Source organism: Gallus gallus, chromosome 3 (genome assembly GCF_016699485.2).
Source record: "Gallus gallus isolate bGalGal1 chromosome 3, bGalGal1.mat.broiler.GRCg7b, whole genome shotgun sequence".
Classification (NCBI taxonomy): domain Eukaryota; kingdom Metazoa; phylum Chordata; class Aves; order Galliformes; family Phasianidae; genus Gallus; species Gallus gallus.
Genome location: NC_052534.1, coordinates 24,663,215 through 24,688,903, shown reverse-complemented (window position 1 = coordinate 24,688,903; position 25,689 = coordinate 24,663,215). Strand labels below are relative to the sequence as shown.

The 25,689-nt window shown below is 46.8% G+C and overlaps 2 protein-coding genes and 1 long non-coding RNA gene across 8 annotated transcripts in view; 2 read left to right on the top strand and 1 right to left on the bottom strand.

Moving 5' to 3' along the window:
- The window catches only part of THADA (THADA, armadillo repeat containing), a 213,404-nt gene extending 197,135 nt beyond the window's left edge, over nucleotides 1–16,269 (top strand). For 3 of the 6 annotated variants that reach the window (XM_040697059.2, XM_046938795.1, XM_015283682.4), the window contains 2 exons: nucleotides 14,833–14,999; nucleotides 15,409–16,269. In XM_040697059.2, the coding sequence (XP_040552993.1) occupies nucleotides 14,833–14,999; nucleotides 15,409–15,747 (506 nt within the window). In that variant the 3' untranslated portion in view covers nucleotides 15,748–16,269. Of the gene's footprint in view, nucleotides 1–4,984; nucleotides 5,078–14,832; nucleotides 15,000–15,408 lie in introns of those variants that run through there. The other 3 variants (NM_001110059.3, XM_040697060.2, XM_040697062.2) reach the window with 3 other exon arrangements.
- On the bottom strand, nucleotides 7,218–18,861 carry LOC107052931. The gene is made up of 2 exons (XR_006938754.1): nucleotides 18,297–18,861; nucleotides 7,218–12,865 (listed from the first exon to the last, which is right to left on the bottom strand). It is a non-coding gene; the product is annotated as an uncharacterized LOC107052931 (long non-coding RNA).
- ZFP36L2 (ZFP36 ring finger protein like 2) lies at nucleotides 17,870–21,423 on the top strand. The gene is made up of 2 exons (NM_001319032.3): nucleotides 17,870–18,131; nucleotides 18,276–21,423. The coding sequence occupies exons 1-2, from the start codon at nucleotides 18,081–18,083 to the stop codon at nucleotides 19,692–19,694; spliced, it is 1,470 nt and encodes a 489-aa protein (NP_001305961.3). The 5' UTR covers nucleotides 17,870–18,080; the 3' UTR covers nucleotides 19,695–21,423.
- Nucleotides 21,424–25,689: the final 4,266 nt, after the last annotated feature.

The following is a 25,689-nucleotide window of genomic DNA, read 5'->3' as shown; positions in this document are numbered from 1 at the left end:
GATAGCCTGTGCATTGCCCTGTGCAAAACACATCTGCTGCAAAGCCCCCATTCCAGGGCATGCATGTATGATACTTTTTTATTCGTAATGTCATTTTCCATTGAGAGGGAAATTCACCAAGGGATTTCACCAAGGAGGAGGTGATTATACATTTCTGCAAGCAAATTTTTGGATGCAGTTTGTGTGTGTGTGCGTGGGAGTGAGGTGAGGACCACAAATGCCTTTGCAGACTAACCTAAACCACTAGCTTCTTTTCACATAAGTCAGCACTCGGCACTTTTAATGACTGAGATAGAACCTACCTGTGCCAGGGCCAAACAGCACCAGAGAATGAAAGTTGTTTTCATGGTATCACCACTTCCCTGAACTGTAGACTTCCCACTGATTTGGTTGCTTTAATTAGCGGTGGAGTGGGGGTGAAGGGAGGTGGGGGTGAAGGGACACAGCAGGCCCTTACTTCAAAACCTAAGATGTGTAAAAGTCGATTTCTTCTGTAATCAGTTCCAAGTGAGCTCTTAAAAGAGGAACTTGGAACTGGCTTGGCTGAACAAATTGATTTCTCATGCATGAGAAAGTCAAGTTAAATTTCCTTGGGAAGCCTAGAAATTTATATCTCAAGAATTAGACTTTTTGTAAAGGCTTTTGATTGTTAGATTTCAAGCAAGACTGTTGAAATCATTTTGAGGAGCAGAATGATTTATGGTAGTTGCTTACAGTACCAGCGTCATGCCACTTTCGCATGTTTTCAATTTCATTCCTTTGCGTGGTCTGTGCTGTGTTAATGATCACCTTGTCATGCTAGCAGTGGAAAAGGGTTTTATAAATAATTCCCACTGGTAAGATGAAAGTGTTAACAGAAATACTTCAGTGAAGGCCTTGATTAACTTATACACTTGGCTTGATCACAGTGGAGGTTAGACTTACAGTACCTTATTACCAATAAAACCCATTCATTTTTTTCATGTTCTATGCTAATTACACTTTTACTTTCCCTTGTGCAGATGCACATAAGCTTATTTATGTTTGTATTGAAGACAACAGTTACACTTTTTAGGTTTTTCCATGATGTACTCATTCTTATAAATTCATACCCAAACAAAACCTTCTTTCCCTAATTCCAGAACCTGTGCGCTCTAATACTAGAACTTCAGGTTTGTGGATTGCAAACTTAGGCTCTTAAACATATACTTTTTAAAATGTTGGAGGGTTTTGTTCATTTGGTGTTTGTTATCATTTTTTAATTGCTGAATGAATCTGTTGTGAGCAAATTCCCCAGTTTAATTTTATTACCTAACCTTGAGATACTTTGAATACACGGAACATTTTCCACATGAATCAAACAGAAGTATTAACAGAACGGAAGTGTGCTTAAGGCAATGCTACATATCAGTGCAGTACACTTAAATAGCAGATAGGTAGCTGAAGTTGCACAAATCCTGCTGAACTTCTGTGGACATACTGCATTATGAAATTTGTAAGGTTTATGAAACTTAGCATGTGACTGTGTTGGCTGTAGGATGCTCAGCTTAACTTGCATTTGCTGTAAACAGGAGAAGATGGATTTTTCTTATTCTATTTCCTCCTACTTACTGAAAGCTCTCTGTCTAGTGCACAGACACTAAGGAGCACAATTAAGAATTAAATTCCACGATAACTTTTCTCCTTAATTCTGATTCCCTGCATGTAAATTATTTAAGTAAATCACTGTATTGCGATATAGTATACGAATACTCCATATTCCATCACTACTGCATCTCAGAAATGTCAAGGAAACAAGATACATCTCATCTTCTGTGAAAATTAATCGTGGTAGTATCAAATAAATGGCATTATTGAACAAGTCGAGGGTCTTTCAGAAAAGGTATTTCCAATGTTGCTTTCCTTTTTCTAAAGCAATGTGTGTTGTATAGACCAGTGCAATTAGGCAAGATCTTACTGAGAAAAGAAATGGTTTCTTAGGTTGTATCCCAAAGTATAGAGGACTTCATTGTTTGGAGCCAGTGACTTCAAGCTTCTCTAATGTGAGGTTGGTGCATACCCTGAAATGCAAATAAAACAGGATGTAAGGAGATCCTGGAGATAAGGGATCTCAGGGTGAAATAGCACTTAAATACAGGAACTGAATCCTGTGCTGGTCTGCAGAACACAGTAGTGGTTTCAGTTCAAACTCCCAGAAGCAGCAGAGATGACATTTGCAGCTCTTGCTCATTGGCTGCTTTGCTTTGCATTGTGTTGTGAGTTTTGGCATGATTATCTCTGTGGAAGGCTGTCACAAAGTAAAGGTATATTCTCCAAACCAGAGGATTTGGCATGATTCTCACAAGCAACAGTGAAGGCTGTGCCATCACGTGGCACATGGCACTGTCACATGGGTTGGCTATAACAGGATATGGTCGTCCCTGAAGGAAACTCGTTTTAAACATGTGGACTGAAAAATTAGATGTTAAAGACATAAATGTCTGTTATATACATATGTCAGTGTGGAGTTTAACTGCACATGGCATTATTGATTTAAGGAAAACAAAAGTTCCTTCAGCAGTGAAATGAAGGGAGCTTGTTTTTTTTTTTTTTTTCTCATGGATTTGTTTTGCATGCATTCTCATGTCTGATCACTGAAGCTTCAACTTTTGCTAGGTGGGACAATCGCAGGCTCTCTTTTCTCTATGCAGCTGGCTAGCTACATAGAAACAGGACATAATATTTTGGATTCCCTTGCCCTTTTTGTCAGACTGGGTTGAAATTGCACAGCTCATTCGGAAGTTGTGGTGGGAAACCACGTACAGAAGCATGCCTGCTGATTTCCTTATTATTATTATTATTTTAAAGGAACAAAAATCCCTTTGATGTTGTTTACTCTTACAGATTGTCCGTGTGATTGAATAAAATATAGCAGCACTGTTATTGTTTCTGTGCACTAAGTGCTCTCTTCATCTCCACCTGCCCTCTGACTTCATCCTCCCAGTTTCTCATACCTTTTCAATAGACCTTCCACTGACTTCTGTAAACTTAACAGCCTATTGTTTTTCTGCTTCCATCTCCTCTTTAAAATTTGTCTTGTAAATTAAATGAATTGTGCATGAGCTGTGTATTTTTATAAGCAAGGCTGATGGTCTGTCGTTAGCGTTACCTGACACTTTTCATTATATAGTCATGTTTTTCAGATACTTACGTTAGTTCTTAATACTTGGTATTGACATTTTCCATACTGCAAAGATTATTTTTTCTTACTACAATAGATGCGAATCTATATATGAATCTATATGTGAAGGTAGGGAATCATGCCTTCTTTATGCAGGTTACAAAAAGAATTGAAGGTCTTTTCTTTTGAATGCTGTAACTTATTTATGTTTTGGAGCAAGACACTTTGGTAAAATACGTGCAGGTATTGCTGAGAAAAGAAGACCATGAAATGTTTCAGTAGGGACTTCAAGGAGTCTAAAAGCTAAAACCTCCACAGATTTTTGTGCTCAATAGGCAGTTTACATTTCTTTGCTCCTGCAATGCTTACCTGTGTTCCCAGTGGGGTTACTGAATGTGCTGTATGCCAGGAGCACAGTGCCTCAGAAGGACTCTGCAAGTGTTGCTTTGGGTATCTCTGGGCCAGGCTGGGCTTAAGTACTTGAAATGAAAACCTGAAATGTACTTTCATTAATATCTGTGGATATTATTATTACAGCAAATTATAGAGAAACTGGCTGTTATTTCTGATTTTAGAATGGATAAAAGATAAATCAGCAAAATTATGTGCGCTGTTGGAAAAGTTAAGCTGAACTATTGAGAGTTCAGCCTGGTTAGGTGAGGAGCCTTGTTCTTTTTAGTGCAAGAGCAAGGCATAAAGGAGGAGAAAGATCTTCAGTGAGGACTGTGGTGAGAGGAGACTGCTCTGGTTCCAGAAGAAGAAGAGTGTAGGGAAGAAGCAGAATGAAGATAAAAGGGGAATTTTCCAGCATTTTGGGAGACAGTGTGAGTGAAGGTCACTCGGAGGCTGAGTCAAACACTGAGTTTTCAAAAGAAAAGGAACACTTAAGTGGTCAAGATAATTAGATCTGTGTTGAGGTACTATGGAATCAGCTGCCTGGGACTAGATAGAAGACACAGGAGCCATGCTATCTGTACACCTCACATCTCCTGTGCTGTTGTCATCTGCTCTTACTTCATTAGTTTCTAGCGGCAGATGTCTGAGGGGTCAGACTTGTGATTTCACTGCTTCTCTGACTCGTGAGCTTCAATGTAATGTCACGTTATTTAGATAAGGTATAGGTTTCTTTTTCTGCTTTGAAACTTGTAAAGTTGTGCATTGTGCAATGCGTAAAGTTACACTGTTGTCTTCCCATCTTCTCTACACCAAGAGTATTAGTACGATTGCAAAGCCAAGTATCTAAAACACAGGAAATGCAACCTTATTTCAACGATGTGCTGCATGTATAAGGCAGCAGGGGCTACCTACATTATCACAGGATGGCTGTTTGTTTTTGTCAGTGGGTTTTTTGTTTGTTTTGTTTTTTCTTTTTTTCCTCCCCAGAAGTTCTTATTCATTCGACAAGACAGATTTGCTGTGATGTTGAATCAGGAACATACAGCATAGGAAACATCTCTAACAACATTACCTAATTTGCAAAACTAAAAGTGATAAAGTAAGACAGGATCACAAGAAAGAACATGCCAAAGCCACTTAGTATTGCTCTTGTGATTTGCATTCTATTCCTACCTCTCCCAGAGAGCTGTTTTGTGCAGGTAAGCAAGTCATTTCAACCAGTTTAGAAAGGAGGTCACAAGCTTGCTGAGTGCTTAGCTAGGTCCCTTGGAGGCATGAGTTGCAGGAGTTCAGAGCACACAGAGCAGAAGCCAGAGGCAAACGAATTTTAAATATTAAAACATGGGATGCTAAATAGTCAGAAAACAAGTCATGAAACTTCAGATTGGACATCTAAACTCAGTCAAGATTTTTAATCTTAATCTTCACGTCTCTTCTCTCTATACACAGAAAACAGATCATGTCATTTATTTCTGTGGACATACAAATGCAAGTGACTTGGGGAAGCACTCCATTGTAGTGATGAATGAGAGAGAGTCACAGGTCAGTTAGCCATTCTGTCTTCCTATTTGGATATTTTGAAATGTTTGAAATAAAAAAGGTTCAAAGCTATGTATTAAATGAGGAGAGAATAGAAGAAAGGGCTTCTTCCCAGTGATCGGGAAGTCCCTGGTGTTCACAGCTCATACCTGAACTCATGTGTGAGAAAAATTTTTCTTCACTTTTCTCTTGTGCAAGAAGTGCCTATGTTCAGAGGACATCATTATACTGATGCACTCACAGCACTCTCTCGGTTCCCTCTCATTTTAAAAGACACAAGCCAATTCCACAAAAGACTCGAAAAGAAATGGAAAATACAAATGTAAAATGGATATTCGAGTGTCATGTATACAAGTATATTTGTATCTGGTTCTTTCAATTAAAGAACTCTGATTACTGATGGAATAATATTCATCATTCCAAGAGTCTATGTATATGTAGTCTCGTTGCATGCAAGAATAAGCAGTTCCTGTTCCTCCTATACATTTGCTTGGAAGAATGCCTCAGAGTAATTCAGGTAAGCCATGTTACGATTTAATGATCCACCTGAGTGTGTCGAGGCCTGTGAAGTGGTGTAGTGCCTGATGAAGACATGAGTGAAGTTGCAGGGAGCCGCCTCACCAATGTTTGGGATATCGACACGATAGCCAGCAGTTTCCAGGCAGGTCTTGATCCAGCTGTTACTCATTTGACAACAGCACTTTGGAAATACCTGAGCTTCAAATATTTCAGTACAAGATGCAACTAGGCCGAAAAGATTTCTGAAGAGCTGTGCCCATGTAATGGGGAAATGCTCTGCATTGCTAAAGCTGCAAAATCAAGAAAGTCATTTAGGAGGTAAGAGTTGTGTGAGAGAAGAATTAGTTTCTTGCTTTCATGTGAAATTTGAACATCATCTAGGCAAGTAATATTATGTAGTCCTTCCTGGTAGTAGAACTGCCCAAGCCACACTAGAGTAATTAGGATCTGTAAGCCTTTGTGTTGACTTCTGGTCAACTTTTGGTAGCAGAGGAGCGAGATTTGGTATATACCAGAAACCCGGAAACCATCTCATTCTCAGATGAAGTCATTGGTGCATCATCTTGCTTTTGTGAAGGGCAAGTAGATCTCTGATGGATTGTTGAAATTCTTTTCTAAGATAGGTATTTTCCATTCAGTATTGAGATACGCAGCTGTGCTTATAATTTGCCTGTTAGACACCTGCAAGAACTGCTGCCAGGCAACATACAAGTTTTTGCAGCAGTTACTTTGTACAGTTACCTCCGGAGCACTGTGGTGAACATGCTCTAGCAGTGGGGCTTTTGCCTATCTTCTTGACTGTTGCTGCTTATAGAGGTTAGTTCAATCAGGAGACCTTCTGAGGCTCCTCAACCTGATAGGAGGAGGAGATTCCTTCCTTGGGTTGGACCGAAAGATGCCCTATGATCACAGAGTAGCCTTTAAGTCTTTCAAAAGGCGTGGGTCTGTACTAGCTGAGAAACTGTTGAAAAGGAAAACCGTGGCAATATCTGCTTCTCTGTAGACCACAACTCTAGAGTCAGGTAGAGTTTTCATCAGAATGCCAGAAATGGCACTCAGAAGATGTTACAACACTGCGTGGAGAGCAGTTTGCAAGCAAGCACTAGAAGGCATTTGGATCTTGACAGGAAAGAAAGAGCATCACGGATTTGTAGTTTTGGTAGTTCCTGTCATAAGATTGTGTTGGCAAACTGAACAGTATTTTTATGGCATTATGTATCTGTGTATGTTTATTGTCAGGAAGAATATAAAAATAACACTGCTTGTGAGCCATTCTTTGCAAACAAGTTTCATCCCTTCATCTTATTCATCTGTTGTCTGTCTGGACTATGCATGTTGGAAGGTTTCAGTGCGAGGGTTGTTTTTTTTTCCATCAAGTCTTTGTGTAGCAAACAGCTTCTGTGGGCTTTGAGTTTGTAAGAGTATGGTCTTACACGCTGAGAAAATGGGGTTAGTGAACTAACCAACAAAGTTAGCCTTGACCAGCAAAGAAGCTGAGAATATGTCATGAACCTTTTTGACAAAAATTGTAATATATGAGATTTATGGCACTTTCTCTAAGAGCAATCTTACAGTCTGTTCTTTTCAAATGTCACCATTTTTAATAAGTAATACGAAACTAGGATAAAAATGAAATATAATGTTTTATTGAAAACAACCTTTACCTGTACTATTTAATTATATGGCATCAATACAGACATGAAGACCGAGCGGCTGAGGTTCCCAACTTGTTTTATTTTGCTCCTCTGCTGAGAAATACCTACGTTCAGTAAATCGTACATACTCCTGGATCAGATGCTTTGTAGTTATTAGGAGTCTTCTCAGACGTGCTCAGTAGCTATAGCTTCCTTACAGGAACATGCCTCTCTGTGTTAGCACAGAACTGCTGAAAGAAAGATAAGACATACCAATGTGAATTAACGTTTAGGAGAAAACATAAAACTGGCTCAAAGCATTCTGTAACGCATGTGGTCTTAAGTAGTTCAGAGTTTCTTGTATCTATTTGAAAAATTTCCAGTAATCTAAAGTGACTGTAAATTCCAGCAATTCAAAAGAGTTTGCTTAGCAATTGTCAGCAGCTGCAACGAGCATGCAACTGGAACAAGGATTATTGTACCAGAAAGATTACGTATGGTGCTGTATCAGTACCTTTATGTAGAAATACGTAGCATTTTTATGCCTGTATTTTTGTCTAGCAAAAAAATCCACCAATCTACACTTAGTATTTCGTATCAGTTAGTTTAATTAATGAAAGAGGAGAGACTGCTTTGAAGGTCATGATTGTCTTAGCAGGGTTTATTGAGGTGAATGGTACTTGGTAAAACCAATGGGTTTTGTTCTGGGAATTTAATATTACTTGATTCTTTTTAAAGAATTACATTATATAAGGATGCATAATCACTGTGACTTCTTATTTTGTACTCCAAATTTATTTTGACACCTTGCAAGTCGTTCTCAGCCCTCTCATGCAATGTTGGATCATCAAAAGGGTGAAGGAACTGTTTGCTTTGTAGAATACAATGCCACTAATTAAAATTGAAAGTGAATGGACTGAATTAGAATCAGCTCATCCATCAAGGGCTGGCTACCGATTATTTACTGACAGCGCTTCATTTAGCTCTATTAATTACACAGTGGCACTGTTATATAAAGGTTATGAGTGTTATGTTCCTGAAAATTAAGAAAGAATACATGAAAGATAATTGTGTGTGCTCAGCCCTGGAGTCCTGGAAGTGGTAAATGTTAAATGAAGTGTTCATGTGAATAATCTATTATGTGTTGTTTTTTTCTTATCAGCATTTTAATTGCAAGTGAATAAACAGGGCAGCAGCTTACAGACCCTGATAGGCTCCTTATGCAAGCTGCGGTGGTAGTGGCTGTATGACTCCACAGTAATGAAGGATAGCCTGCCTTTTTACTACTGCTGGAAAAATACTTCTTCATGAATGTAATCCTGAATTATATTGGTTTATTGGCTTTCAAGTATTGCGAATAATTTTGTCTACAGTCTTCTACATTGATTACCCCCACTTTTCTTATTCCTTTACCCCTTAAATAAGCAGTCTTTCACCACCATTCTCCGGATGTTATTCTCTAATCCCAGCCATGATGCAAACTGGTGTTCCTGCATAACAGCTGGGATATGCATCTCAAAGTCCCTTCAATATCAGAACATACCGATAATAGGAGTCTGAAGTCACGTATTTAATTCTGGTGATAAGAACTTTAGAGTAGAGAAGAAGAGTAGACATCTTCATTTTTCCAGTACATACCTAACTGGGCTCAAACATATATTCCACTGGCGTTCTAAGTAATTAGCTGGAGGATAATATTTTTTTTACCTTTTCAAAAGTTCTGTGGGCTTATGCAGGAGGTAATGGTTTTTTGCTGTTCAAATTGGAACGTGGCTCTGCGGTGGGGGGTTGTTTCTGCAAGTGGTGAAGTCCAAATGCTCATTTCCTGTGAAGGATCTGTTAGCTGTGGTTGTTGGGTAATAAAACCCTTTGTGCAAAGGAGGCATGACATGTATGGGAAAAGCCTGTGTGTGTGTATGTGTATTTAAAACATAATTCTCGGTTGAAAAATATTGCTCTGCCCACATTCCAAAAATGGTCTTGAAAAGACTATTAATGTTCGTGCTTTTCTGTTCAAGAAGGGACTTGGATATTCCGTCTGGTCCTGGGCTGTACGTTTCCATCATAATCAGAGATGTTATTAACTCGGATCTGGTTATAATCAAAGCCAAAGCTGAGAGCAGCGTTACTGCTGCTATACTCAGAGACTGCAACTATTAAGAAATTAGTTTTGATTAGTTTGTTTTGTAATGGTGTTGTGTTTTGACATCGTGCTGCATGATGTCAGGAAGGCCTCTTTTTAAAGTCACCCTGAAAAAGTGTGGCTGGAAAGCAGATTCGGGCAGGAAAATGGAAAACAGATGAAGTAGTTGCACGTCACCGGCGGAATGCTATTTCTCCAGAGGATAGAAATGATCCAATTGCCTTTGATTTTTATGAAACACTATGAAGAGGAATCTGCTTATATATTAGGTTTTACATAACCGGTCATTTTATAAACTGGAAATTGCGATGTTTGTAACTTCAGTTGACACAGTGCAATGAACAAGCACCTTTGTGAACAGCCCTCTGCCAGCTCCCTGGAGGTTGACAGTTTTGCATTTTCTTTGGTTTTTTTGTTGCTTTACCTCTCCCTTGTCCTTTTAATCTTTACATCCTGAAGGAGGGTCACACTGCAATGGTGTTTGTGGAGGCTGAGTGGGAATGAAAGCCCCCTGGCTTTTTGTCTGCTGCCACTGCCTTCTTTGGTCCCCTGGTTTTTCTGGTGGCTGCACACCTGCCTGCTGCACTGCTGTGGAGTTGCACAATTCCTGTCTAACTCAGAGTATGCAAGCAGGTGATCTCAACATAAGAAATACAGTTTCTAACCTTTATTTATTTGCCAGATTATGTAACTCACAGGATGGACCAGTGGGATTTTAAATTTTTTTTTTTTTTTTAGTTTTGAGATATTTTTGGGGGAAGCACACACATACATGAGCCGAGTGTTTTAAACGGAGTCACATCTGCAGCAGTGCATCACTCAGTTCTCTTACACTTGATACATAGGGTATACCTATTACCCAATAAGGGTAACCCTAGTTATTACATAACACCCAAAAGAAAACCTTCAGTGCTACCAAAGTGAGTACTGATTCAGTTCCTGAAATGTTCTGCCTGCAAATCCAACATTACAGGTATTAATGAGAGTGATGCTGGGTCTAACATCTTTGGATGGGAAACTAACCTCTTGCTGAATTCATCATCTCGTTAAGGTGATGCATCAGCCTAGTTTTGCCAAGTAAGTATTCAGTGGACTTGGTTGCTGTGCATGCTGTCTCTGAAGCAAGAATCCCACTGCCCTACTGTACCAAGGTGCTATGAAGTACTGTGTTGACAGCAATGTAGTACTGGTTATGCCTTGGTTGGTAGGCAGCACTTTTTTTTACTGCATTAGAATATACCTAGTCTAGCTAAAATATTCTCTGTAATTTCAGTTTCAACCTATCTTCTACCTTCTCCTTGACAACATTCTCACTGTTGGTGCGCTGATCTTTGCGAGGCTTCCTCTTGGGACTGTGGTGCTAAGCTCCCTTGTAGTGCTTCTTATTTTCATTATGAACGCAGTATATACATTTGTACAAACTGCATGACCCTCTGATCAAAAATGAACTTCAGTTAACTATTTCCAATGCAAGAACAATTACAAAATGGTTTGTTAGGCAAGGTTAAGTTCTCTTTTGCCCGTATTTTATCACAGTTGTTGTTGAAGTCTTCCATGCGTGTGCTCTTAATATGTCCTTTCAGCTCTCCATAATATCACCGAGGCTTTAACAGAGAACAATTGTATAGTTTGAGGACATGTAATATGTGACTAGAAGAAATATTTACATCTGGCATGATCAAAGCTTTTGGAGTATATGAATGTGCATGTAGGAGGTCTAATTTTTATGTGGGTGGATTAACAAAGAAGACTAAAACAGTGCAGTACTTAACCCCTTTCCCTTTATGAAAATTCACTTCCTGAAAATGAAAAAAACATGTAGTACCTGATGGTTATCTTTTGTTTTTCATTTCAGGGAGTACTATTAATTCTTCTGCTTGTAACTACTTGTTTAAGGCATGGAGGATTTTTTTTGGTACTTCAGCCCCTGTAATGGCTTATTTAACGAGATGCCTATCACGTTGCTTATATTTTTACACATTGGAACATATAAGTGCTTTAGAGTTTTAAAAACTGATAAGTGATCATTTTTGACACAGTCTGATAGCCTGCAGAACCACTGTAGTAGGAGCACTCTGGTATTGTCCAGTGTTTGCTGGTAGCCACATCTCCAGGGTCACTTTCTGCCACTTTAGTCCCTGTGGCTATCAGTCAGGAGCGGCTTCTAGAAATCTGTCGTTTGAGTTTTTTCATTCACTTGTTTAAAATACGTAATTGTTTACATTATGAGAGGCTATTATTAGCTGTTTGAGTCATCTCGGTTAGCAGGCTGTTTACATGGCTCTGCTGGTGAAGCTTTGGGTGCTGGCTGACCCGCCCAGACAGCCTACTGCCAGGGGAGGTCCTGCTCTCTTTCCTCTTGCATCCCCGCTCTGTGCAGGGGTCGTGGGGCTTCACTGTCCCCAGCTCCAGCCGTGCCCATTCAGGCTGCAGGGCATGCAGTTCAGCTCACTCACTGAGTAGGAAAGCCCACACACTTTGTTGCACACCAAATCCCTGTTTTGCTGTCCTGAGCATCAGTTCACCAGGTGCTCAGCAGAGGACCTGAGCTGGCAGGAGGTACGCATCGAGGCCATGGCTGGAGGATGGTGTGATGGAGAGAACCACCTGCCCATAGAGAGCTTCCAGTGTGCTCAGACCGCTGCTGAAGTCATAGTGTGAGTCATGAGCTCAGTATCAGGTAATCTACAGTTTGTGGCTTCTTAAAAAGCAGTCGTGTTTTGCAGGCAAACCGATGTGAGGAACAGTTCTCGTCAGCAGTTAATATGTCAGTGAAGACACACATGTTAAAGTTTTAGAACACATGCACCTTTTGTGGGTACCTTAAAAGAATATGTGTATATGCTTACAGCATTCTGTGCTGTTACTTTTAGAGCTGGGAGTCATCAAAGGTGCAAAACATTCTCCCCACTGAAAGCATTTCATGCCTTTTAAATCATATAAGGGTGCAGTAACTTTGCTTGCTGTTCTTTCTCTATATCACTTCAGCACTCAAAAGCTAAGGGAGTAGATACACCTTTGCATACCTGTTCCACCGCTTTGATGCCTGTGTGGCAGTGGTAGTCTCCAGCTCGGGTCCTGAACTGCTCTAGCATCAAATGTGCTGTGTGAGGGATGGCAGCAGGGGAAGTGGTGGGGGAGCCATGCAGCCGCTCTGGTGCCCTGCGGCAGGGCCAGGCTCTGATCTGCCCTTCAGCCTGTGTCACACCTCAAGTGCCAGGAGGCCATTAGAAGCCTGGCATAGGCAGGCTCTTTCCCAAACATCTGAAGCTTAAGTTTCAGCCTTATCAACAGGATGCCTCTGTGTTTTCCTCTGGCCTCAGAGGCAGATCTCATGTGCTTGGTTGGCAGATCAGTTGAGTGGTGTCTGCAGTTCACAGGAGGCCAGTCTGTGTCTTTGGAGCAGTGCTGTGTTCAGCCTTCGTGTTTTTCCAGTGTGTAAGACTTCCTTTATATGCTGTTCTTGTAAATTTTCTCTTCTTCTAGAAGAAAAAACTACGTAAATAGAAATACAAATATATATTATTATATATACATATACATACATATACAAATATATATATATACACACAAATATATGTGTACTTGTATATATGTGTGTGTGTGTGTGTGTGTATATATAAAAATAAACATGAATATATACAATTTCATTTGTTTTCACACAAGGATTCCCCCTACCAGCTTACCATGCTTACTTCTGTGTTGCACTGCTGAAAAACAACTAGCAAGCAGGTTTGATGTAAGCAGTACCTCAGTATTGCTTGTTTTGCTACCTTGTCAGTTTGGGGCATTTTCACATAATAATTCGAGGCCCCATTGGGCACAGCAATGGAGGAAGCAAGCTTAGGGAAAAGACTTAGAAAGAAACATCAGCAAAACTAGTACCTAAAATAAATGGTGTGGGAACGTGGCAAAGTTTCTTCCACTGACAGAACTGAGGGATGCTCTAATACTGTGGTAAGTCTTCACATGAAGGAAACAGGCTGGAACATTGAATTTTATTGCCTACCAGAGAGACAAACTGTGTACGTAGTGTTATTAGTGTCACCAGGAGATTGACTGCCTACCTTCCTGTGGCTTGTCCAAGAAGATTTCCATGTACCCTCATCTAACTCTGAGATAAAGAAGGGACCATCTGTTCTTCTTCCTTCACTCCCTCCTTTATTACAGTCCTTTGTTCTCATGGTCTCAAATCCTAATTCATCCTCCCTGATGTGCTCTGGATTCGCTGGGTCTATCAGATACCATGTGCTCATCTTGCCGTCAGCCTGTTCTGCCCGCAGTTGTTTCCTGCTCTTCCATACTCATTGGCAGGCCTATTGCCCCAGTTATGGCACGCAGACCGCATTTTACTCTACACCTCTCTTCTGTGCCAGCATACACCAGAAAATACTCCAGAGCACACTCCGGAAAATGTGCTGCTGGCATAGGGAGCAGAAGATGCACCCAGACCGTACTTCTCGTGTTCTTCCTTCTGCATCGATTTTTCTGAGCAGTTCTGGCTCTGCTATTCACTTTGCTCACAAGAGGCAGCCTTCAACGACGCGACGCATCCTCGTGATGTCACTGCACAGAAGTAAGGCCATTCTGTGAGCAGCTGTTTTTTGCTGGTGACTGTGGGCAAGCGTGAATTTTGCCAAAATCTGTTTTAAAGTAAGAGGGATTTAGCAGGGACTTGCTCATTACCTGTCCCCTTCCCGCCTCTTTTCTCATTAAAAAAGACACAGTGCCCTAATGTTACCACCAGTGAAACCAGTATCCGTGAAGGCCGAGGCTGGGTCTGAATGCAAACAAGGCTGCTGGCCAGTGGGGAAGTTTAGGGAAGAAATACCATGAGGCTGATGGCTTTGTGTGCAGTTTTGGCATTTGTTTGTTCATTTCTTCAGTCCCCGGGGAAAGTACTGTAGAAGCCGATAGCAAAAACTGTGTAAACAGAGCTCTGTGATGATACTGTAAACAGTGTCTGCCTTACCCTTCTTTAGCATCTTCTGCAGGCCTGTCTTGTGTGCTGATCTCTCTTACATGTTCTGTATGTGTATATCCTACCATATATAAAGGGATTGCATACCAAATAGTGACTCATTTTATATCCCTGGTCATATAATGTGCTGTAGGCTTTGGGTTCTAGCGAGTCATCAGCTCAGATTTATGGCCTAGCTGCAGGTTTGTGCACATAGTCACTATGTTGGGGTGTCAGGACAGTCTCTGGAAGTGTTTCTAACAGACATCTCTGTGTACAGACATCCATAGTGAGGAACATCACTACGTACGTGAGCAGGAAAAAGCACCAAGCATCAGTGTTTCGGCTGCTTTGTGTATGATGTTGGAACTGGAAAAAAAAAAAAGGCTCCGAGTGTCACAAACATCCATCTAACTTGCTTGCAGCCTGATTCATCATTGTAAATGTGTTTGTGTAAATTTTGATCTCGCTGTATATCACTGCATGTCTTTTCTCTTGCCAGGGTTCATGTTTAGGGTCATGAACGCTCCCCTGGCCCTGGACTTGGCCTTTGGCACGCTGTGTGAGCAGCTCCAGCAGTGGGGGCAGACGTGTGCCGGCATCCCAGTGCTGCTGGAGTGGCTGCTGGGAGACAGCGACCCAAGGGGAGGCCTGGAGCCATCCGCCCCAGTAAGTGACAACCGCTGCTGTCCCCGTGGCAGGGCTGCTGTGCTTCTGTAGGCTCATGGTGGGGTGAAACGGAATAGTGGGGTGGACTGATGGCCATTACTCCGATATTAGTTGTATTACAATTAAAAATTAAAAAAATAAATCACATGGACATTGCTTAGAATAAATAAACAGAGTTTGATGTCAGTGGCCTGGCAATATCAGCATGAAATTAAAAGACCAACAAACAATGAAATAAATCAAGTGGTACTTAACAAATGGCTGCTGGCTGCAGCTGCAGCTAATTGCACTCAGTGTCATTGCTGCTGATTGCTGGGTTCGGGCTGCGTGCTCTCCAGCATTGCCAGAGCCTCACTAAGCACTTGCCGTGCCACATGGGTCCTTTTCTAATGGCTGTGTTTCCACTTAGGAAGAAGACGAGTGCCTGTTTGACAAAGGGGAAGTGAACTTCTGGGCAGAGAAGCTGACCAGTGCCAGGCTGCTGGGTAAGCACCTGCTGCTGCTCGCCCAGGCGACCCACCTGGCCCTGCCGGATGGAGGAGAGCTTGATAGGCTCTGCAGAAGGGCCCAGGACCAAGCCCAGCTCACTGCCCGCCTCCTTACAGCCCTACCTCCGAGTCCAGAATTTTTGAAAACGGCAGAATTCACAAAACTGGCCATTCAGAACGAGCAAATATCACTCTGCCTTAAAATACTGAATCTGCTGCAGTCTGTTGGCAAGGGCAAAGACGGAAATCTGAAAGAGTAAAATTACCAGAAGTTCCTAAAAAGTTACAGAGTTCCTAAAAGTTCCTTCTCAGGGAGCTGTAGGCTCAGCAGGGAGCCCAATCCTGAGGGCATCCATGGAGCAGAGCTATGGCCACGATGAGCCCAGGAAGCCTGCCACGAACTATTGGCTGTTCGTGCTACCAACGCATTTTCCATCCGTCAGCCCATTCATTTTTTGCCAGGTGTGCTGCTGGGGGGGACCGTTCCCTTTAAATGCATTTGCTAATTGAATTCGGCTGAGCACCGTTTGTTGCCGCTACTGTAGGAAGCGGAGCAGCTCAGCCTAACATGTTCCACTCAGCCAGGTGCAGGCCACCTGGCGGGGTACGTTTTAGTCCAAATGTTGACCTCCTGTATTTTAATACCAAGAAAAAGTTGGGTTGGTTTTTCTGTTTGCAGGGGAGCTTCTTTCTATGCGTGGAATGGTAATTCTTAAACCGATAGGGTAAATTTTAAGTGTTACTTCAATAAACCCCGGCTTCTCTCTTTGCCCTTGACAAGATTTTGACTACGTTTTAAGCGTTACTGCATTCGTCTCTGGGGAGAGGCAAGATGTTAGCCTTACTCTGCCGTCAGCCTTGCTTTGTAGATGGACCGGCATCGGTTAACGCTTTGCGTGCCTGCATTTCCCGCAAGTCGGATGGCCGCTTTTGCGCAATGTTGACGTTTTACGAACCGCTTTCGCTCGACCCGAGTCGGGCGGCGGCGCTGTGTGCGGCGCTTCCCGCTCTGCCGCCGCGCCGGGACAGCCGGGAGCGCCGGGCCGGGCCGGGCCGTGCAGCGCCTCGGGCGGCCAGCAGGTGGCAGTAGAGCACCGCCGTGCGCGGCGGCACCGGCCTTGGGGCGGCCGGAGCTGGGGCGTACGGGCTGCGCTGCTGCGGAGCGGGCGCGCTTCCGGGCCTGGCTTGGCGGGGGCGCGAGACGGCAGCGGGGCTCGAGCGTGAGCGCGAATCCGAGCGCCCGCTGTCACTTTGCAGGGCTCGGGGTGACGTGTGGTAACTTAAAGCGAAGCGCCCGCTCGGTTAAAGGGGAGAGTTAGCGCCGCGATAACAGCTGGGCGCCCGCGCCGGGCGGTGGCCCGTGAGACGGCAGCTCGCGTTCTGGCAGCGCCGGACGAGCGCGGACGGCTGCGCAGCGGCAGTCCCTCAGGGAGCAGCGAGAGCAGCTCCGTGGGCCCCGAGGACGGGCCAGGGGTGCGCCGGGCAGCACGGTGCCTCGCTGCGTGCGCAGCGCGGCCGAAAGCGTCGCGCCCCTTTGACTTTATAGGGTGCAAATAAAGGTCCGCGCTGGCGCACGCACGTCTCGTTGCTCGCAGTTACCGCGCACCAGCCGCTCGCAGGGCTTTAACCCTTACCCGGCCCCTGCAGCTCGCTACGGACTGCCGGGAACAGCGGCGCCGGGCTCGGGGCGGCACAGCACGAGGGCGGCACCGCCGCGCCCCCCTCGCCCGGGGCCGGCAGCGTTACGCGGGGCGGGCGCCAGGGGGCGGCGCGGCGCCGAGCTGAGCTCGGAGGGGCCCGTAGGGGCGGGAAGGGCCGGTCCCGCTGCCAGCCCACGATGGGCCGGGGGGGGGTGGGGGTGGCACGGGAGAGCGGCGCGGGGCAAAACGCAACGCGGGCGGCCGAGGAACGCACCCACCCCACCCCCGTGTTTGCAAACGCGCTCTGACAGCGCGCGCTTCCTGCTGACGTGGGCGGTTTGCAGCCGGGCACGGCGGCGGGCGGGCGAGCACCGAGCGCCTTACAGCGCCTTGCAGCCGCGAGCTTCGCCTCCCGCCCGGCGGTGCGGGGCCGGCGCTGCCCCGCGGTCACGGGACGGCCGGCCGGGGGGAGGGGGGGGTGCGAGCGGCCCGGGTCACAGCAGCCCCCACCCGCCGCCGCCGCCCCGCGCGCGGCCCTTTGTCCCGCGGCAGTTACGTGGCACGGGTTTATTTTCGGCGGGGCGGGCGGGGGCGGCCCCTTCCCGCGGGGCCCGGGCCGCCATGGCCGCCGCCGGCCGCTCGGTTCGGGGCGGGGCGGGGGCCGGAGCGGGGCGGGGGGAGCGGGGCCCGCCCCTGCGGGCCGCGGCGGCGGCGTTTATATGGAGGCGGCGCGGGGCGCCGCGGAGTTCCCGCAGGTCGCTCGCTGCTGTGCAGCCGCTCGCCGCCTCGGCCCGGCACCCGCCGTCCCGCCCGCCCCGCCGGGAAGGAGCCGGGACCGTTTCGGCTCCGAAGCACGCGGCCCCCTCCCGTCTCGTCGTGGCTTTTCCAAACCCTCCGAGGAGAGCGGGATCGTTCGGTCCTTCCTGTATTTCCGACCATTACAGGATCTAGAGATGTCTACGACGCTGTTATCTGCCTTCTACGACATCGACTTCTTGTGCAAGGTAAGGGGGGCGCGGGGGTTTCGGCGCGGGGCGCCGGGGGGTGCCGCGTTCGGGGCCGGGGCCCCTCCGCCTCGCTTCGGCGGAGCGGGCTCGGCGCGGTCCCGCTGCAACCCGCTCTCTTTCTCCCGCCCCGCCGCCCCGCAGACGGAGAAGTCGCTGACCAACCTCAGCAGCATGCTGGACAAGAAGGCCGTGGGCACCCCGGTCGCCTCCTCCGGCTCCAGCTTCGCGCCGGGCTTCCTGCGGCGGCACTCGACCAGCAACCTGCCGGCCCTGGCCGCCGGCGCCAAGTTCCCCAGCCCCACCGGCTCCAGCTCGTCGTCGTCCTCCTCGTCCTCGTCCTCCTCGTCGTTCGGCGGCCTGAAGGAGCCGGGCTCCGGCGGCGGGGGCGGCGGCGGCGGCAGCCCCACGGCCCTGCTGAACAAGGAGAACAAGTTCCGGGACCGCTCCTTCAGCGAGAACGGCGAGCGCAGCCAGCACCTGATGCAGCAGCTCCAGCAGCAGCAGGCGGCGGCCGGCAAGGGGGGCGGCTCGGGGGGCGGCGGGGCGCCCATCAACTCCACGCGCTACAAGACGGAGCTGTGCCGCCCCTTCGAGGAGAGCGGCGCCTGCAAGTACGGCGAGAAGTGCCAGTTCGCCCACGGCTTCCACGAGCTGCGCAGCCTCACCCGCCACCCCAAGTACAAGACCGAGCTGTGCCGCACCTTCCACACCATCGGCTTCTGCCCCTACGGCCCGCGCTGCCACTTCATCCACAACGCCGACGAGCGCCGCCCGGCGCCCGGCGGGGGCACGGCCGCCGCCGCCCCCCCGCCCTCGGCCGCCGCGCCGCACCAGCAGCACCACCACCACCACCACGCGGCCCCGCACCCCGCCGGCAGCACCGGCGACCTCCGCGCCTTCGCGCCCCGCGAGCACCCGCTGGGCGGCGGCTTCGGGCACCCTCGCGGCGGCGGCGGCGGCGGCGGGGAGCGGCCCAAGCTGCACCACAGCCTCAGCTTCTCCGGCTTCTCCGCCCACCACCACCACCACCACCACCCCCCGCACCCGCACGGCGCCGCCCCGCCGCCGCCGCCCGGCGGCCGCTTGGAGGCCGCGCTGCTGGAGAGCCCCGGCGGCTCCCGCACGCCGCCGCCGCCCGCCTCGGCCTCGTACTGCGAGGAGCTGCTCTCTCCGCCCTGCGCCAACAACGCCTTCGCCTTCTCGGGCCAGGAGCTGGGCAGCCTGATCGCGCCGCTCGCCCTGCACACGCCCGGCTTCGCCGCCGCGGCCGCCGTGGCCGCCGCCGCCTACTACCGCTGCCAGCAGCAGCAGCCGCCGCCGCCGCCCGGGGGCTGCCCGCCGCCCCCCGCCTCGCCGCCCTTCAGCTTCCAGCCCCTGCGCCTCCTTTCCGAGTCGCCCGTGTTCGACGCGCCGCCCAGCCCGCCGGACTCGCTCTCGGACCGCGAGAGCTACCTGAGCGGCTCGCTCAGCTCCGGCTCGCTCAGCGGCTCCGAGTCGCCCGGCCTGGACTCGGGCCGCCGCCTGCCCATCTTCAGCCGCCTCTCCATCTCCGACGACTGAAGGATGGAAGGATGGAAGGAGGGGGCCGCGGGCGGTGGGGCGCGGGGAGCGAGCCGGCCCCCCTCTCTGTCCGTCTCCTGTCGTGTCTTTTTTTATACGCGTAACCTATCCATGTACACACGAGAGCTGAACAAAGCGAAAAGCGTCTTGCGAAAGGGCGACTGACGTGAACTGAACAAACCTATTTTTCTAGAGAGACCTTGGAAGAAGGGGGATTTGTGTTTCGGGGTTGTCCTTCTCGTTCTCCGGAGCCGAGTTCTGATCCGCACCAGCAGCACCATTCCATCCGGGAACGCGGCCGGACCCACCGCGAGCTTCTCCAGCGCGAAATCCAACATCCTGCCAAGAATATGCCTTGATAACAACCTTCTATTTTTTTTATATATCTATATATTATTATTATAACAAATGCTAAAACCTTCATTCCAAAGTTTAATATTGGTTCCATTGCCACCACTTAGTGGATGTTTGGCTTAGAACAACTCTTTTCTTTTTTCGTTGTTGCTTTATTTGGAAGCACTCGACCGAGTTTAGTTTGTAATTGTTGGAGAATAACTGCTGATTTTTTTTTAATTGTTTTTTTTTAGCTGTTTTGAGTTGATTGCATGAATGAGTCACTGCACACAACTCAACATGAAACTATTTAACTTATTTATTATCTCGTGAAAAGTATGCATTGGTAATTTGTTCATACTGTATTTATCGGGTATGATGAAAAGCAATAGATATATATTCTTTTATTATGTTTAAATTATGATTGCCATTATTAATCGGCGAAACGTGGAGTGTGTTCTTTTCACAGTAATATATGCCTTTTTGTAACTTCACTTGGTTATTTTATTGTAAATGAGTAAAAATTCTTAATTTAAGAGATTGTATGTAATATTTATTTCGTTAATTTCTTTCCTTGTTTACGTAAATCTGAAAGATTGCATGGTTTCTGTACAGAAATCGGTCTCGATGCTGTGGAAGTAGTTTGAGGAATTTCTATGGGGTTTTTGTAGAATGTAAATGGTTGTAGCCCGTCCGAGTAGAAGAAAACCAACAACGGGAGACTGACTTTGGCAATCAGACTTCAAAGTGGCGAACCTGACGCAGCCTCGTTCCAAGTGTAACCAAAAAGTGTTCCTCGTTGCCTAACTCCACCACTCACACTGTGATGTAGTCTCAACGGATGTAGCAATAATTGGGGTGCCCAGTATTATGCCTCACAGTGCCTTCTGGAGGGTCCACGCTTGCCTTAAATACTTCTCAACCAAATGAGTATTTCTCTTAATGCTTGAGGTGATAATTTGAATGTAGGGATGGGTTTTTGACTACAGCAAAATTTCACCACTCTTTATTTTGTAAGAATGGCGGCCATCTTTGGATCTGAAACTTTATACACGAGCATATCTTGTTTAATTGAATTCCAAAACTTGTGATATTATTATTATTTTTTTTTTTACTTGCGTAGAAAGTCGGGAGTTTTCCAAAACTTTCCTGGACGGTGGATGAATGAGCGGTAGCTTAGTTTTGTTTGTACATAGGTACAGATTGAGCACTATGTACTCTTTTTGGACTACTTTAACAGAAGTATGTTTTGAATGTAACTAAAGGATAAGTCAACTTGAGTTGTAATATATTTTTCGGGAGTCAGTTCACTACAAATTGTGTGAGACTGTAAACTTTGTACTGTAAATGTTTTGTAGTTCTCCCAATAAAATTTTTTTGGAAAAAAAAAAAAAAAGAAAGAAACCCATAAGCAACAAGCCTGTCCCACCTCACCCTTCCCTGCCTGCGGCGTGGCCCTGTCCCACTCCCCACCGCCCTCAGTCTGGCTACAGATTAACCAGCGCGCTCCTGCAGCCAGTGCTGGGCAGCCGCCAAAGCTAATATGTTCTTCTAGAAGGTTCGGCCCCGCGAGTGCTGCTGGGGTGCTCTATCCTGCTTGCTTCCCTCTTCTTTTTTTTTTTCTTCCCGCTTTCTTTTTAGGCCGAGGGTAGAGGATGAGGCCTCTGCTGCGTGCACCTTTTGCAGCTGGAATGGGAAAATCTAGTAATGGCATTTATCGCTGGCGGGGAGGTGCTGGTACCCTTCCCTGCTTGTTTGGGCTGAGGAGGAAGTGGCAGTTTGGGCAATAAAAAGGCATCGTTAAGATTTACCCTTTGTCCCAGATCCGCTCTCCTCAGCAGCGGGACTGAGAGAGGGATGAGGACTTCTGCCTCAGCGCTCCCTGGGCTTGGGGCTCAGCAGTGCTAATCGGGCTGGCATTAAATGTGTTAATCAGCACCGAGGGCTTGAGTTTTTAAAGAAATTGCCTTTCTGGGGGCGTGTTTATATAACAAAACGCTCGGTGGCCTGGGGATTGCGTGTGTTAATGCTGGAGGGATTTTCTTCACTAATAGCTTCACAGTTCGGTTCCTTATTCCAATCAATCCCTTAAACTTTAAGTCGTGGTTTCTACAGGCTTATTTTTGTTCTTTTGTCATACTAATAATAAATGTTGTTAACGTTATGGCATCTCTGCGCTGTCTGGACTGCCGCGGTACTTTCTATAAATACGAGGCAGAATGTAATACGGGTGCCATATGTTTGTGTAACAAACCTTGGGCTGACTCTGGGTTTAAAATTAAAACAAACGTAAGCAATGTATGACAACACAGCCCTGCCACAGCAGCCAGCCTTTTTCATTGGGTCAGCCCGATAGGTTTTGCTTGGGATTGGCCCTTTTTTACCGGTTAGCCTGATGGGATTTGTTGGGGATTGCTTCCTTAGCAGTTCTGGAAGAGCTGCTCTGAGGGCCCCCCGGTGCCCACAGGAGGGGCCCTGCTGTGGTTGCAGCTCGCCCAGGCCAATGTCCTGACTCGCTTTTGGGATTTGGAAACAACTTGTTGAGCTATAGCTGCGTTAGCTGGGAGTGCGCACCTCGTTGAGTTGAGGGCTTTTTTTTCTTTCCCAAGGTGCACTTCTTGCTTTAGCCCACCTCTTCCCCGACACTGCCTTATTCTCTCTGAAGCAGATCAAGACCTCCCGTGCTGCTGCATGTGGTAATGTGGGACAGTGACATCTACCAGCTCCATGCTCTCCGTGCAGCCTCCTGGAGGCCCGGGCTCAGGGTGATGGCGCGGGGCCTGGTGCAGGCTGCACCCCGAGCTGCTGCCCTACATTCCGCCTGCCGTGTAGGGGAGGCCGCCGGGATGGCCTGGTGACCGCTCCCCTAAAGCCAGGGCTGCATGTAGGACGGCGGGCCCAGCCACCCCGCACTCGCAGGCCCGTCCTTTTGCACCCTGTTCTGTTTATATCTCTGCAAAACTGTATTTCCAAACGATCCGTTACAGTGTTGTGTGCTGCTGCCCAGAAAGCCAGAAGTCCTTGGACTGGGAAGATAAGCGTCTGCTTCTTGTGCTGTGCAATCAAGTGGTAACCTTTAAACCGGTGACTTACACTGTTGACTTAAGCAAAAGCTCTGTTGCTTTCATTTCAAAAGTCAGCGAAGCATGTGAAGCTGGCCAGACCATTCAGAAATTTACTGATACCTCGCAATAAATCAATACACTCTGCATAAACATTAGAGCTGTGGGCTGAGAAGGAGCTTTGAGGTCTCTGCTATCACACGCTGGTAGCTGGGGCACTTACAGGCCTGTTGGCTGGGCTGTCTTTTTACTCGCTTCAGTTTTAATCTGAAAGAAATTGTAGCAAAGGCACATTCACAGAAATGCAGGTAACGGTATAGATCTTGGAAAGGGAATTGATTTAAGATGGCGTGAGCACTGCGGGGTTTTTCAATGTGCTGGGTCAGCAGTTCTGGTTTTTTATTCCTAGTCTTCTCCATTTATCTGTTTGCTGTTGGCTGTCTTTGGTTGGTTGGTTTCTCAGTTTGTCTTCCTCGGGGGGAGTGCGAGTGGTGCAGTTCCAGTGCCCTTACTTTCTCCAGGCGGCCGATCTTGCTGCCTGACAGAACTTCACAGGAAAATTAAACCTGATTCAGGATACATCTGCATGGATTGCACAATGTGGAAGAAGTTCCCAGCAGTGTGCCGCAGAGCACAGGAATACTGCTCTTCACATGGTGCATTCTGGCCATAGCTTAAGTGGAGTTTGCTTGGTGATTTATCCCCAGTTCAGCTGAAATTCACGGCATGTTACATGTAGCCTGTGAAAAAGACCACAGCACTGAGGCAGAGTCAGGAGGTGGTCAGCTCTAAAGCATATTTCAGGTACAGAATGCTGCAAACCAGAGCTTCAGTGATTAATACGTAAGAGGGCACGAGCCCTTTTTCAGAACACCATTTAAACGCCTGGTGCAACTCTTCCACTACTTTGTAATCTAAACCGCTGTCCCTCTGCCATTTTCTGCCCTCATCCCCTATCCCGTCCCATCCCTTATCACATCGCATGCCACCCATTAGGTCTTTCAACACATTTTGGAGTGTGCAGCTTACATTTAAAAAAGAAGTGGTGTGCATCCGACAGTCTCATTTTCAAAGAAGGCCCAAAATTTCGTTGTTACGGTCAAGGTATGCTTGGTTTTCTTATGTCATTTTGCTAGAACAGTATTAAAGCTAAGGGACTCGTAGTGTGTGTTTTTAATCATTTGTCCTGTTTGTTCTTGCTGGCCTTGAGAGTGAACCTGGTTTGACAGAGTGGCTGTGTTCTGTCATGGCTCAGGTGGGACATGGCAGGTTTTGCTCACTGAGCTCACAGAGCGTGGCAGCACTTTAGCTCTGAAAATTGAAACCCCACTTTGTGACGCTTCAGTTTAGGCTCACATTCCTCAGTGCTTTAAGGCAAAGATACTGGGCTTTCCACCTTGTTGCATCTGCAGTGAAGTTACATATTGCTTTTGGCTGACAGTGAAGCTGTTTGGTGTCTGCCCAGGAAGGGGCAGGCATGGCAGCTGGAGGCAGACCATCCCCACAGGGTGCCCACAGCCAGCTCTGTGTAAGTGCTCATCTGCTGAAGAAGTTGGCGGAAGGTTGGAATGAAAATGATAGACTCAAGGTGATGTAGCAGGCTGCTTCCACCAAAAGAGAGCAATTTCTCTTCCCGGCCGGTTCTCTTCTGACACCTTTTTACCAACCTGGTTCAGACTGCTGATCCAGCCAGATTCTGGCACGCTGCTGGCAGCTGGCATGGCGAATCTGATGAGTTTCAGAGCTGGTGCAAAGGAGGAGGTAGAGCCTGGCATCCAGGAGAGGAGGCAGGAGTGTTGGGATGGAGAGCACAGGGCCTCCATAGCAAGCTGCAAGATCGGCCTATCCATCCTATGTGGGTTTTGCCAAGTTTGGAGAAACGCTGTTTCCCCCGAAGTTCTTTGGGGAATTCTTGGTATGCCCATTTTAGGACTTCTTTCATGTATCGGTGATGTAAATGATTCTCATGGACATTGAGTGTTTCTTGTTGCATTTGGGAAGGTATCCACATTTAAAAGAAGGTTCAGATCAAAAGTGGAGTTCATTAACAGGAATGTATCCCGTAGCAGATATTTGGTCTTGTTTATGGCAAACTACATAATGGCTGTGTGCCAAAGCTTGCCTTCAGAGAAGTTCTGAATGTGAAAAGAAGTGCTTGTTATCAACTAGCACTGTTTTAGCAGGTTGTGTATTTTTTGCTGAATGTACTGAAGAGCGTTGATTTGTATGTCTAACTTGTTTATTAAGAAAATAATTTGGGGAGAAGAGAATGGAGAGATGAGATTCTTCCCTCGAGGTCTAGAGGACCTACTGCCTAAAAAGAAGGGTTTTTTTTTTTTTTCCCTAAGCTTAGTCAAACAGACTCAAGCAATTAATTTCTCCTTTCAAAGATCTGAGATGGATATATGTCAATGGAGGCATTTGGGGGTGACCATCTCCCCTCAGAATCTGCATTCCTTAGGAAAACAGGCAAAATTGCCCCCCCAAAATCTTTTCTGTTGGTGAAGAAGGATAGATGACATCTGCTGAGCAATTTCTACTCCACACACTGTTTGAGAAGGAAGTGTTGGGTAATTTAAAACCCCCCTTTTTTTTTCTGC

Excerpts from the sequence above, each read along its gene's own strand:
- ZFP36L2 (NM_001319032.3), top strand. The coding sequence starts at position 18,081 with ATGTCTACGACGCTGTTATCTGCCTTCTACGACATCGACTTCTTGTGC. Across the intron at positions 18,132-18,275 it reads ACATCGACTTCTTGTGCAAG|ACGGAGAAGTCGCTGACCAA; the intron begins GTAAGGGGGGCG and ends GCCGCCCCGCAG.